The sequence below is a fragment of the Strix aluco genome, chromosome 8 (assembly GCF_031877795.1).
Source record: "Strix aluco isolate bStrAlu1 chromosome 8, bStrAlu1.hap1, whole genome shotgun sequence".
Classification (NCBI taxonomy): Eukaryota; Metazoa; Chordata; class Aves; order Strigiformes; family Strigidae; genus Strix; species Strix aluco.
In genome coordinates, this window is record NC_133938.1 from 25,689,430 (window position 1) to 25,703,122 (window position 13,693).

Here is a 13,693-nt window from a genome sequence, read left to right on the forward strand (position 1 = left end):
CATATAATGTAATGGAGTACTTGTTTTGATTTCCTTAGTTTTTCAGGTTTAAGAGGCATGCTGAAATTATCTTAACCTCATGTCTCTGGTTATAAGGCTTAAAGCAATTATTTTTTCAGTCTTTCAGCTCAGAAAGGAAACTGGCATTTTTAAACTGTTCAAGTAGTCTGTTTTTACAATGTTTTTCTTTGTGGTTTTGTTACATGAAGACATGGAAGTGTATCATCAACCTGATTTTGCTAAGGGAAGAAATTCTTGTGTGAGTACTCTGGTCAGCATGCCTTGCTGTATGAAAGAAAAATCTCTCTTGGCTTTCTGCTTGGGTTCATTAATTTCAAATGATGAATTTGACCTTTTTATGCATAGACTTAAAAATTACATTTAATTTTTCTTTTCACAGTAAGAGGGGAGTTGAGATCAGAGACACAAGAAAGAAATATGGTTAATATTTTATTGAAGTAGGAACATTTATTTTTATAGAATGCTGTCTGTAAATGTTCATTATGAAAAATGAATGATTAGATAAGATTTTAGAGTATTCTACAGCAAAATATGCTGGGGTGATGTACACTACTAATGCAGGGGTGATAGCAAAAAACGGGAAGCTTCTAGATAATCTAACTCATTTGTGTGTCCAGTGTTATAAAAATACTTTACGATTTATACCTAACTTGTACCTTGACTTGGACAAAATGCTGGAACAGTGTTCCAGTCCCTGCTGCTGGTAAAACTGTTCAACAGCTCTGACATTTGCGGGTACTCTGAACGCTGTGGTGAACAATTTTGTTTGCCTATCTGCACTGTGTTTCAGTGACGTGTAAAACCAGATTAACATGATTTCAGAAGATAATAGAACAGGAGTCCTAGGTGGAAGAAAACTCAAAGATCGGATGTTTTAGGTGCTGTTAGGATGGGTGTTTTACAAGAGCAGCGTTCGTGCCTGTAAGCAGTGAGGGACCTTATGCAGACGCAATGAAGTAAAGTTTATGATTATATAAGAAGATATTGAAAAGCAAATGCAATAATGTCACACCTTAACTACTGTCAACAGTACCAAGCATTAAAAATGTCTGTGAGCATTAATAGGTTGATGTAGTTTTGATTAATAGCCAGTGCAGTGTGTGGTAAAGTGAGATAAAGACATTAATATATTGGCTCTAAAAGAAAACATTGCTTCTGTGTCTTCTAGGCTTGGCAAGAGTAAATTCATGATGTGGGTTTTTTTGTTTGTTTGTTTGTTTTTTAAAGAACCAGCAGTTAAGCATTTATAAGTATAGCAAAGTAAGCTTTCTTGAAAATACGTTCAGATTTTTGCTGTTCTCTTTCTTTGCCCTAAGAATTGGGATCTGTTTCTAAAGCCTTGCCAGCTGTGTACTGAGAACAGAGGTGTCTCAAAGAAAACATCATCCTTCACTGGACTCACTGCACAAAAGTAGACTCGGCTTCTCTACCAGCTAGGATTTCCCCTAACAGGTTTCCTTTTCCTATCAGGGAAAACATTTAGGTTCTGCATACTGGGCTTTTTCAGTTGCAGTTAGCATGTTTCCTGAAATATATAAATTTGAAATTTTAAGGTCTGTCCACAGCACACACTAAAGCTTTTAAGAAATTCATTGAAAATATGTCAGTGGATTTACACTGCACAGAATAACAAAGTGTGTAATATTGTTACATATGGGTATGAAATGTAGTAAAAACATTTCAGGCATTATTTCCTTCCCAGGCCCCCATCTAATCTCAAACAGCTAATGTTAACTGTACTGTTACCATTTTAGTAATGTTCTTTGTGATAAAATTCCAACAGACATGAGAAGGTGTGTAATTTGTAAATAAGGAGTAATTTATACTGGTACTATCTAGTTTACCAGACTTACTACAACTGTATCATAGGCTTAAAGACTGATTATGGAAAGTTCTGTAGCATGTGGTCACTGATGATGTCATTGTTAAAGGTAACTGTTCTGTAAATAGATGACAGAAAAATGGAACTGATGCCACTGTGTTTGAGTTTCTTTTCTCATGCTCTTGTTATGTCTTATTTATCTTGGATTCTGTTTAACTCACTGAGAGTATTTCATGCATATGGGCTGCAGACTTGTGTTAAAAGTCTATTAAGTATTCATATATTAATGTGCTGTGTGTTTACAATGTTGGTGAATGCTCTCTTATTTTTAGAAGTTAATTCTACCTATAGAATGACTTTACAGGGAGACCAATATTCTTACATATAATATGACATCTATACTATTGCATAGCATTGCACCACTTGTCAAATACAGGGTAGTTGGTCTGCCCAGGTAAAATTGTTTTCCATTCTCCAGGGAAGCAACAATTCTGGCAGTTCACCAGATTTAACAGGGTGTGGAATTTCAAAATTGCAAATAGCATAACTATGTAAAGCAGTAACAATTAAAGATAATGGAATGTGATTTGGCAATGTTTAAAATGATTTTTTGGTGCCCTTAAAATAATGGGAAGATATTATGAGCTAATCTGTGCTTACTGGAGCTTCAAGCAGGTGTCCAGCATAAAGAGATGTAGCTTTGCTGCTTACTATCTGTCAGTGATGTACCTTTGAATTTGTGGGGAAAAGTTTTATACATGCATTTTATTTATATGTGGAAATATTATAAAAATGTGTAAGATTAATTATCGTACTATTTTATAAGCACTGGAAAAAATGCATTGATATTTTAATTAAAATGCTTTTTCGCCTCCTGTTTTAGTTACCTACCATGGTTTGAGGTATACTACAAGCTCCTAAATACCCTGGCAGACTATTTGGCTAAAGAACAGGTAATTTTAGATATTCTATTTCTGTGTGTAAAATAATTTCCTTAAAATAATAGTCACCATTTGAAGTGCTGTAAAGGGATTCTATACTGTTTAAACGTTTAAAATATTAGTAGAATTTAGAGGCAAATTTTTACATTCATCATATTGAAATTCAAAGAATCTGAACATACAGCTGCCACTGTCACTTGAATCTCACATTAATCTTAAAAAGCTGCTGACAATATACCTTTATAACGTGTCAGTCTTAGCATAAACAAGTCCTGGGTGAAGTGTGAGCAAAGTGTCACATCACTGGAGATCTGTATGACGTATTGATTGTAAACTGTAGATCTCTGGAACTATCTGATTATCAGTTACAAACACTTTTTTTTTTTTTTTCAGAACTGCATAAAATATGATGTACTGTTTCACCCTTCATATTAACTAAAAACTACCTCTTGTAATTCTGTCATCTCAACTAGCAAGACAAAATTACTTGTAGCATTTGGTGAAGAATCATGATAGTTTAGTTTGCATATTCATGAGCAGTTAGACATATTCAAGGATTACACAGGAAAGGAAATACTGGCATCTGTCTTTACTGAGAACATTAAAGCTATACCTTTCTCCTTTAACTATATTAGTGTACTAGATTGTAATGTAAAAAAAAAGCATCAAGTCAGCCATATGTTGTAGACTGTAGACTGGAAAAGCTGACATTTCAAGTATATATGAACTATAGAATAAGCAGTTGTTGTGCATTATAGTAAATGGAATATAGAGGATGTTGATATTTTATGTAAAAAGAAAATGCAGTAGGAAAGTTTGGTGTTAGCTGTGTTTAAATAAAGTGTGGGATACATTTAAGTCTTATAAATGATATAATGAGACTTTGGGTTTGGCCCTGATTTCACTGGAATAGTAAAAATTGTTATTAAGGTGGTATTTGACAGAAGGAGTAGGGTTTGTCGTCTTCTTTGTTCTTTGATCACTGGTTCTGGCATTGCAGCTATTACTGCAACCAATTTAAGTTGTTATAAGTTTTTATAAGGGTTATAGGTTTGTTGTCCTATACGCTGAGGAAACTGTTTTGATGGGTGAGAAAGTTTTAGCAGTCTACGGAAGTATTTTGTTGTATTGCCTAGTACATATGCTGAGGAGACTGTTAGAAGATATTGCTCCCTCCTGGCCCAGGCACTGTTCATCTGACCAAGAGCTAGACCCAAAGTTTTGCTTACTAGCATGAGATCCAGTAATATCATCATTCTTGCAGGGAGAGATGGAAGCTTCCTGCAAACTCAAAACACTATATTTAAAAGCTGGCCCTGGCCTGTCACTGATATTTTTGGTTTTACTTTGACAACAAAAAGAATTTAATCTCTGTGAGCAAAAACTCTAAACAGAATGAAAACCCTAAACGAAGCAAAAACTCCAGCTGCATCTATTTCCCAAGTAAATGCCTCTTTTAGAGATCAAGGTGGGGGATCGTAGTTAAACCCAGTAGCTGCATGTACTTTTTAGTAAACCTTATTAACTATTTTATGTGCTCTGATCAATCATTTTTAAAGTATACAATATATCTATGAAGCTGCATATTTAGTATAACTTTGAATAGACAAATACTGTGGCTAACAGTTTTAGGAAGATAGGAAGATGATGCCCAAGATGCACAGACCAGCTAGATGTGTTAACAATATTTTCAGTTGCAAATAATGTGATTCATGGGGAAATGAAGAGATTGACTTAACTTGCAGATACAGTAATTTTCTGAGATAAAAAGTTGGCCTGAATTTTATACTTAATATTTAAATACTTCACTGTGAATTGCAATTGTCTTTCTCATTAAATGTATATATATCTTTGTCAATATATAGTTTGATGTGTAGTAAATGGTAATTAGTCAGTTTTTATACAATAATTAACTACCTTTATAAAATATTCCCTTAGGAAAATGACTCAAATGATTTGTTAAAATCATTGTATAGCCATCCTGTGCCAAAGGCGAACGCTTTAGTCAGTTTAAGTGTGGTAAGTATTCTCTGTTTAATTCCTACTCCTATTATTGACTATAAAATAGTAGGTAAGGTTGAAACAAACAAACAAAAAACCCCCCCAAACCCCTTCATAAACAGTAAACTTATGTTGCTTCCCATCATTAACTGACTTGGACAACCTTTTCCTTTCTTTTTTTTCTCTGTGCAGAATAGAGTTTGTGTCTGTGTCATGTTGTTCTCTTAAAGTCATAAAGAAGCAGAAATTTGAATTTTGCTCTATGGATGAGAAAGTAAACTGCAGTGGGATCTGGCAGTGCTAGAACTACTTTTTTGTGCTTCCAGCTGTTTCATGTAGATAATTTTGGTTTCTCCTGCTGTGAATTGGGAGACACTAACTCTGTTTTATTGCCTCTTATGTCTGAGTAGATAGTCTTACAGGATTGGACAAAAATCTGTATAAGCTGGCTTCTTTCCCATCTTCCCCTTCCTAGTTTTGCTTGATCATACAAAAATGCTGTAGGAAAGATGGTAGGAGAAGTGTACTGCATTACATGAAACTTTCAGCACATCTAGGTGAAAGAAAGTGTCCATGTCTACCTTGCTTTTGTGCTCTGACTTTTTGTGATGTGGGACTGGACACTGATAGTATGGCAAGGTGGTGTTGCAGCAGAAACGTCAAAAAGTGAGCCTGTCACAGTCACAGTTTCTGAAGTTTTTAACAGAAATAGCATATAGATGCATGTTTAAATACATTCGTAGAGCCTGCATAAGATGTAAAGCCAATACAGAGCCTCTGCTGTCTTCGAGACATTGTTCATGTTCGCAGCATCTGTACAATTACAGCATGCATAACTGTGTACAAATAACTGTTTCTTGATTGAACTATCACAGTTTGTAGGGTACAGAAAGAAGTGGTTTTGTAAAGGCTTCCCATACCACATACTGAAAAGTCATTAAATTATTTATCTTGACCTTACTTGTGTAATTTTCTGTTACTTTTAATTCATTTATTTTAGAAATGAGCCCAATACTTCAAGTGAAGTAAGCACAGACTTGAGAAAAGCATCTGGCCCTATTATGAAGGCATACAGAAATGGAGAGTCTACCACTTCTGTTCCAGTTGTTACTCACCCTTGCTGCTTAACATAATGCTACCTTTATTTTAATTTGTCATATTTCAGATTCCTTGTTATGCTTTTTTCACTAGGCTGTAGAGGCCTAATATTTTTCCCCCTTGAACAGTGCTAATCCACTGTATTTGGAAGTCCTTCCAGTCTTGTGTGGTGTTTTTCACCAGAACAGCATAGCAGTTGTTGAGGCTCTAGTCAGAATTGTTTCTGATACTAAGTTTTTTCTTTCTGTTGTCAGTGTAATATTTTCAAGTTATTTTTCAGTTCATACTACCTTTGCCAAGAATACTTCTGTATATCAAATAATATTTTACTATCATTAATACAGTATTATAACCAATTCTATTTTGGCAACCCTGAGCCACTTTATAAAGTCCTTTAAAAATAATACTGTGTTTCAGAGGGACATAGAGAAGTTTTAAAGATATTCTTCCTTGCATTTCTTGCAAAATGTTACTGCCTGTTGCTATCAGTGTTGCAGTTCATCTTGCATAGAAGTTCATCTTGCCTGCTTCAAAATGAATGTTGTGATGAACCTGGAAATGGATGTTGTGGTGAATAGAGCTGGCAACACTGGGATGACAAATTGCTTGCAATAAAGTTGATGCTTGCTGGTTTTATTTCAATGTTATCTGGCTTTTGAATTTTTTTTTTTTCCTCAATTGTCTTTTGTTCCCAGTAGCTTTTTACATCAAAGAGTTTTGTAATCTTTTTAGCTGAACAGTGATTATCTAAATGCAGGCCTCTTGCCAAATGCTTGGCAGCAGGTACGGTCGAGCAAATATTGTGGGTTCAGATGGGGCAGAGCAGGAAGGAATAGGTTAGCCTGAATCAGAATGCTTGTTGAATCTACAGACATATCTGGTTTTGTGATGCTCAGTGCTGCAGGGAGCAGGGGAATGTTTATGACCTCTCCCAACTCTAACTTTGTGTGCCTAGTCTTTTATACTGATGTTCCTTTCTTGCTCCTCGTATATTGTAAATAAGCTAGACTGGAACCATCAGTAGTCATAGGCTTAAAAAGAAGTTAAAGTCTGAAAAATAAATGTAGAAATGACATGATGAGGTGGCTTTTCATTGTGCCAGGATGAGTCTAGTTCAAATTTCATGATGCAGAATAAAAAAGATCCCTCCCCCCATTTACTCAGGTATGGTGCAGGGTGAGGCTCATAGATGTTGAAGCAGGCTTTAGATGGCAGACCACCACAATACTTAGGATTCCATGTATATAATCATGCATAAATTATGCCCAGTATCTGGATACATGATGTTTCCCAGTAATCCTAGGTTAGGAGGACACCCAAAATTGCTTGGTCCCAGTTAAGGACCAAGTTCTTCTCTCACCTATCAGTCCCAGTAGCAGATACTCTGCAGCTGAAATTTATGAGGGGTGATCATTTGTTCTATGAAGCCTGAGCTTAAATATAATTTGGGTCACTTTTATTTTACCCGTAAATGGCTAACAAAAGTGATATTTTTTTTTTTGTTGGAAAAGCTAGCTAAGTTAAGTCTGAATTCAAATGGGGGAGGAATACACAGAATAAAATGTATTTTCAGCCAATATTTTAAACATGGAATATTACAAGCATTAGTGTCAGCTTCGGCCTTTCTGTTGGAAAACTAAAAAGTCAATTATTCAATCTTTCTCTCATCTTGCATAAGAACCAAGAGATGATTTTTGCAAGTGAGCAAGTTTTGAAAAAACAGCCTTGTCTTGTATCGGTGAGTTTAAAAGGCACTGACTATCTAAACCTATTGTAATTAAAGAAATAATTACTTGCTATAGGATATCTCTTTTGATTTCAGGCTTATTTATACCTGTCCTTTGGGAATTTCTGCTGCTGTCTTTAGCCTAAAAGAGCAGTCAAATATTAATGTACCTATTCTGTTTAAATCAATCTAACTTCAGAGCTATGCGTGTGTGCATCATATTCCTTTCATAAAAACCGCAACCAAAATCAAACCCTTAAAATGATGGACAAAACCTGCATTTTCTAGTGTCTTTTGTAGAGAAAACTTTATACAGGACGGCAACTATTAATTTAGTATCTCTTCCAAGGTCATACATCTTCCTAAGGGAGTTCACAAAGATGTGCAAGGACTCCATACCACATTATTTTTGCTGCTTTATGACTCTTAATGACTGCAGTAATGGGTCTTTGCTTCTCATAGTTCTGACTTCCTTTTCTGTTTAATGAGTGAAATATTATTACTTTGTTAATTATAAATAATTACTTCTCTAAGTTATTAACTTCATTACTCAGAAATCTTTTGATATATATTCTGTGACCTTATTACATATAGGAAATAATCTTCTGTTCTCACTATACTTCTGAAGAATGTAGGCATTCCATTAATCTGCATATTTTCCTGTTCTTGACTAGAGAAAAAAAATCTTAGCTTTTTCCCTCTGTTGATGCAAAACAACAACCTGGGATATTTATTGTGCAAGTGCTATGATGTTTATGGGATGCCTTCTTTAAGCCAATTTTTTTTCTTAAATTTTTAACTATTGCCAAATGACCTAATTTGTGGGGAAAATTTTCTATTAAATGTATCAAGCTGGTTTAATAAGTCTCCTACACAGAGTTAATAGTATTAATAAATTTTTTTTTGCTTGAACACAAGACGCATTTAATATCTTACAGACTTCCTTTATGTTTTGGTATATCTTTTTCAAGTTTGACTTGAAAAAAAGCTGTGTCTTTGTGTTGTTAATTATAATTTCAAAATACACTATAAAACCAAAGAAAGTCTATGAAAAATGTCAAAATTACGTTAAAAACAAATAAAAGCCAAAAAGTCAATAATTATCACATTTACTTAGTATGCACTTAAGGTTTTTTGTCCTCCAAGATTTAGACTAATATGCAAAAATGCCTTAAAATTACTGAGCTAAATCCATGTCTGATAACTACTAAAAGCACTGGATTAATGAGAATAATTTAAATTACATCTGGTTTTAGTTTAATCCATTTTATATTTACATCCTAGATCGTTTCAAACTAAGATGCATAAAATTGCTAATGTATTTCATAAATGACTGCAAAATCTCAAGCTGTCATTTCTCTCAGCACATTTTTGATTCAAAGATGTTTGGAAAGAGAAAATAATGTATATCAAGTAATAATATTTGTATTCTAATTAATTTTTTCATGTGAATGATCTTTCCTTTACCACGCTAAATTTACGTTTTGTTAACATTTTTTTTTTTTGGTTGCAATTTTTTTAATCAATGCTTAATTTAATCAATGCTACTCTCAGGCTTGTGACAACAATTAAAGCTGGCTTAATTTCAGTGTTATTTCAAAACTGCAGCCCAGCGTTTTGTTCCCTTGGTTTGTGTGCTGTGCTGAACCAGAGCTTGTCATTTCGTGTCGTGATCTGCTTAATTCTTTGTCTAGCAGTGGTAAGAATGCTATTGGAAAAATGGCTATTTGCTTAAACAAAGATGGGGTTGGAAATCCTAAATGCTGGATTTTTTAAAAAAGAATTTTTGGTTTCTGTGTGCATACATTATTAATTACTTTTTCCCCATTGATTAGCACTCGTATTTCATTACTCCTGATATAACTGGATTGCCAACAATCCCTGAAAGCGTAAGTATGCAGTTTCTTTTTTAAATATTTAGGAGAATATCAACCTCATTCTGTGGGCAGGGCTGAACTCTGCTTTTATCAATAGGAGATGTTTTTCTTCCAAGACTGTTCTTAGAATGATAGATGTCTATTATTACAACCTTTAGCTAGCAGTTACTGTTGCATTCATCATTAACCCATTTTAAAGCATTAACAGGGCATTTTTGACCACTGCTATATCCACCCTTTGTTCGTAATTACTTGTCTTGTTTGCATTTATTTGGGAATATTTATGTAAAATTTATTCTACTTCTGCACCTCGTGTTATTTGAATACCTGCCCTTTAAACACTGCATTGCTAAGCTGCAAATTCAGCTATCAAGATGTGCGGTTATTTTTTGTGTGAGAAGGCATTGTTTCAGGCTTTCTGAAAACATGCCGTACCTGCTTACATTTGGATGGTAACCATGCACTAGGAATGGTGGTGGTTATTATTTTTTTTTTTTAATGAAGGCTTGCATTCTGTAGATTCTGAATCCGTGACGGTGCTGTGGGTAGACTGCAAATGTGAAATCTCGGATCACATTCTCTATGATGTGTTTAACTGGGTAACATCTAATAAAAGAACTTTGAAACTTTCTGCTTTCCACTCTTGCGTTGAAATCTGGAATTGAATATGGATGTATAGATGTACATGATGTACATTTTTACCCTTTCAAATAATAACATCCTTCTGAAAGTTAAGCTGTTGGGGGGTTCACCCTGGCCCAAAATGCCGCAGTGCCGCAGAACTCGTTCCTGGTAGATGTCACGGTGTTTGCGCAGGCCGTGTGACAGGCACAGGCGCAGCTTCTGCGGTGGGGCATCGGCGGGCGCGGAGGGGAAGGCGTCCTGTCCACGCTGCGGGTGAGGCAGGAGGCAGCGGCTCCCGGGCTGCTGCAGGAAACAGAGCCGGGGAAGTCAAGGCTGGCGAGGAGCGGCAGGGTGCTCGCGGCGGAGAGGAGGCCTGCGGGTACGTCCGCGGTGGTGGAAGGCAGTCTGCGCCAGGGACCCAGAGGAGATGGCACGGCCCTCGTTACGACCCAGAGAACTACAGAAGGTTGCTGGATAGAGGAGTGAGAGGGAGGACTCTTCTTGCAAGGGCTCTTTGGGCAGGACGGGCTTGTTTGTTAAATGTTTATTTTCATCTGTTTCACCCTTGCCTTGAATTCCTCTGTTTTTAAAGGAAACTTAATTCCTCTGTTCTAGCCTGTTATTTGGGGTTCTAACAAAACATAGCTTTGGAGATTAGAAGGTGTGTTACATCTTCAACTTGAAGAAAATGTGGGGAAACTTCACTCTGAGACTCTGGCTGAGGGAGGGTCTTGAGATGGTGCCATCCTGTGGGTTTATTTTTCTGATTCTGTGGAAGAAATGAAAAGTAATTTTCAAGGTGCCTTTCTGTAACTATTTTTTACTCCATTTATAGAAGTCTCATCCTTCCAGTATGAATCAAAATAGTATGGTACTAATGTAGGGTTAGAACACGGAGGGAGTGAGGACCTGAGGTAATTAGAGTAAATTAGCAATAAAATGAATTCCCTTATTCTTTGTTGTAATATTCACATATTTCAGGGGCAGTAAGTTTTCAGATGTAATGCAGAAGCAACTAACTGTCTCCCAAAGATATATTGGTCTGTACGAGATTGCAAACTCTTTTTACCACAGCTTTTGCAAGACAGAAACAGCATACTATTATCAACTACAGTGTTAGAGGGTGTCTGAGGTAAATTGGACTCAAATTATCACGGTGCATCAGCCTCTGACAACCAGTGAAAAGTAGCACTTGAAAGGCCAGAATTTCTTTCTAAATGGAGTGTTTGTAGCCTTAAAGCTCTTGTTTTTATCTCTTCCAAAATTTTATGCAGCATGGACCAAGAATAACTCTATACTCTGTGTCTCTGAATTAATAATGCATTTCTGAATTTACATGAAACTGGATCGTCCATTGGATCTTCGTTTGTCTTTTCAGTATCTTTTTTAATTTAATATTGCAATATATCAAAAAAGGAGGTCAACCTTCTGATCATCATCCAGGCTTTAACTAAAGTTAGCTTTTCACAGAGTAGAGTCTGTCAGGAGATAAGCCAGCAGCTGGTGAGCAGTGGCTCTGCCCCACGCCATGCTCCCTGACTGCGGGAGGGCCGTGAGGCAGAGAGGCCGCAGCCGGCCGCCATGTCCCAGCCCCCACGGCAGGGGTGCTGGCAGTCAGGGGCGTCACCCCCTCTGAAGCCTTTGCTGCTTGTCTCACCTTTGCTGTTTTTTCAGGGGTTTTCCACATGCTGCCATGTGTTGGCCACATCCAGTATAGACTAACAGTCCCACTGTTCAGATTTCTATCCTTGGGTTGGGGCATATAGTTGATAGACCTCCTACGTTAATGTTCAGTCATATGTTGTTCCTGAGAAGAGATGAGTAAGAGTTCTGGTTGCAGATACGATAATGAATGTGTGAAATTAAATGTTTTGTATATTGTGGGGTGTATTAGTATATTTTCATACATATTCTCTAACATTTACAAAAATTTGCTGTTTTCCTAGGCGTTTTTGCTGGTAGCTGTTTTAGCTTATTTAGGACTTGTATGTTTCTGGCACTATGCCGTGCAGAAATACTGTTCAGAATCTATGCCACGCAGAATACTGTTCCGAGAGATTCTGCCTGCTCCCACCCCTCCACCCCTCCTTTTTCTTTTTTTCCCCCACTTTTGTGTTGTATGAACTATAAATAAGAGGTGCTGGTGACTTTGCTTTTCATTAAACCCCACAGTGGGGTTCTTATTAGGGGCGAAAAGGGTGGCTGCAGGAAGGACCCAGTACGTTCTACCAGTGCTGCTGGACTTTTGATGTCCTGGCACATACAGCTCAAGCAAAAGCTTGGTGTTTTTCAAAAAGCTGTTTTACTGTACTTGAAGTAGAATAAAATATGTTGACTTTGGGAGAGCCTGGCAAAATAGCACAGTTTTATTACTGTAGCTATGACAGAACAATTGTTGCAGTGATGGAAGATCTGTTTCTAGGTTGGAAGTAATGGTTACTTTTAATAGCATATGGTGCTATTGATATAATACAAAATTTCTTATTTTTTTCAAATTTGAAAAATAAGGGGCAAATCTAAATTCACAAGCATAATCAAATGAGCAAAATATTAGTAACTCACACCAAAGTTAGTTTTTTATTGGCTTTAAGTCCAATCAATTATTCTTAAAGCATACAAATTTTAATGCAGAGGGATTTCTTTCATAGTTTTGAGTTGGTTTTTTTTCCACCTACTAATTGGACAAAAATATTTGTAAGTAATATATAAAATGTTCCACTTAGCTAATACTGTTGCTATATTGTTAACATCTTATTTATTTAAACAGAGAAACCTCACTGAATATTTTGTTGCTGTGGATGTGAACAACATGCTGCAACTTTATGCCAGTATGTTGCATGAGAGACGAATCATTATTACCTCTAGCAAACTAAGCACTGTAAGTACTTCACACATCTCCTTTTAAGTAGAATATATTGAACATTTCACAAAATGACCTGCAGACCTTTGTGGTTTTAGATATGTTCCATGTGTACTTATAAGACAATATCTACATAGTTTTCTGATATATGGTTTTAGTCTGGCTCTTGAAGTACAAAAGTCTGATTTATATAAGACCTACTCAGATACATTAAGTCAGGTTAATTATTTTTCTTATCAGGAGATGAGAGTTCTTTAACTCTCCTGAGTTCATTTTTGTGCCTTCTAACCTAAAAAGAATTCTTAAGGGCTATTATAAGATCTTTATTATTCACTTGTGGCTTATTCCATTGGAGCTACTTGAAAGAAATCAAGGGTCCATAATAATAGCTGCTATCCTAACCTGGTAATAGGTAGATTCATCTTTGTTAGAGTGGTTTGGGAGTACGTACTGTAATAGCTCTGATTTGGAGCAGCTCTTCAGACTGATAATAATGTACAAGTCAAAATAGCATTTTTTTTATTAAAGGTTTTAGGCTACTGCCCACATTAAAATGTATTTTTTTCCCCTTATGCCTGCATAGACTGCTTAATAAAAGAATGTTGTGTTTCATTTTGAAAGTATACCTTAAACATTCAGATGTTGTTTTGTTTTGCTCTTCACAGAATCTGACGAGTTTTAAAAACATCCTATATTAGTATATAGTATCCTGCATTAGTACAA

General features: G+C 36.0%; 1 protein-coding gene across 3 annotated transcripts in view; it reads left to right on the forward strand.

The window, feature by feature from the left end:
- DENND1B (DENN domain containing 1B) overlaps nt 1–13,693 on the forward strand; it is a 170,715-nt gene that overhangs the window by 80,101 nt on the left and 76,921 nt on the right. The window contains exons 6-10 of one of the 3 annotated variants that reach the window (XM_074832741.1): nt 2,727–2,796; nt 4,723–4,803; nt 7,562–7,621; nt 9,445–9,498; nt 12,878–12,988. In XM_074832741.1, the coding sequence (XP_074688842.1) occupies nt 2,727–2,796; nt 4,723–4,803; nt 7,562–7,621; nt 9,445–9,498; nt 12,878–12,988 (376 nt within the window). The remainder of the gene's footprint in view (nt 1–2,726; nt 2,797–4,722; nt 4,804–7,561; nt 7,622–9,444; nt 9,499–12,877; nt 12,989–13,693) is intronic. The other 2 variants (XM_074832742.1, XM_074832743.1) reach the window with 2 other exon arrangements.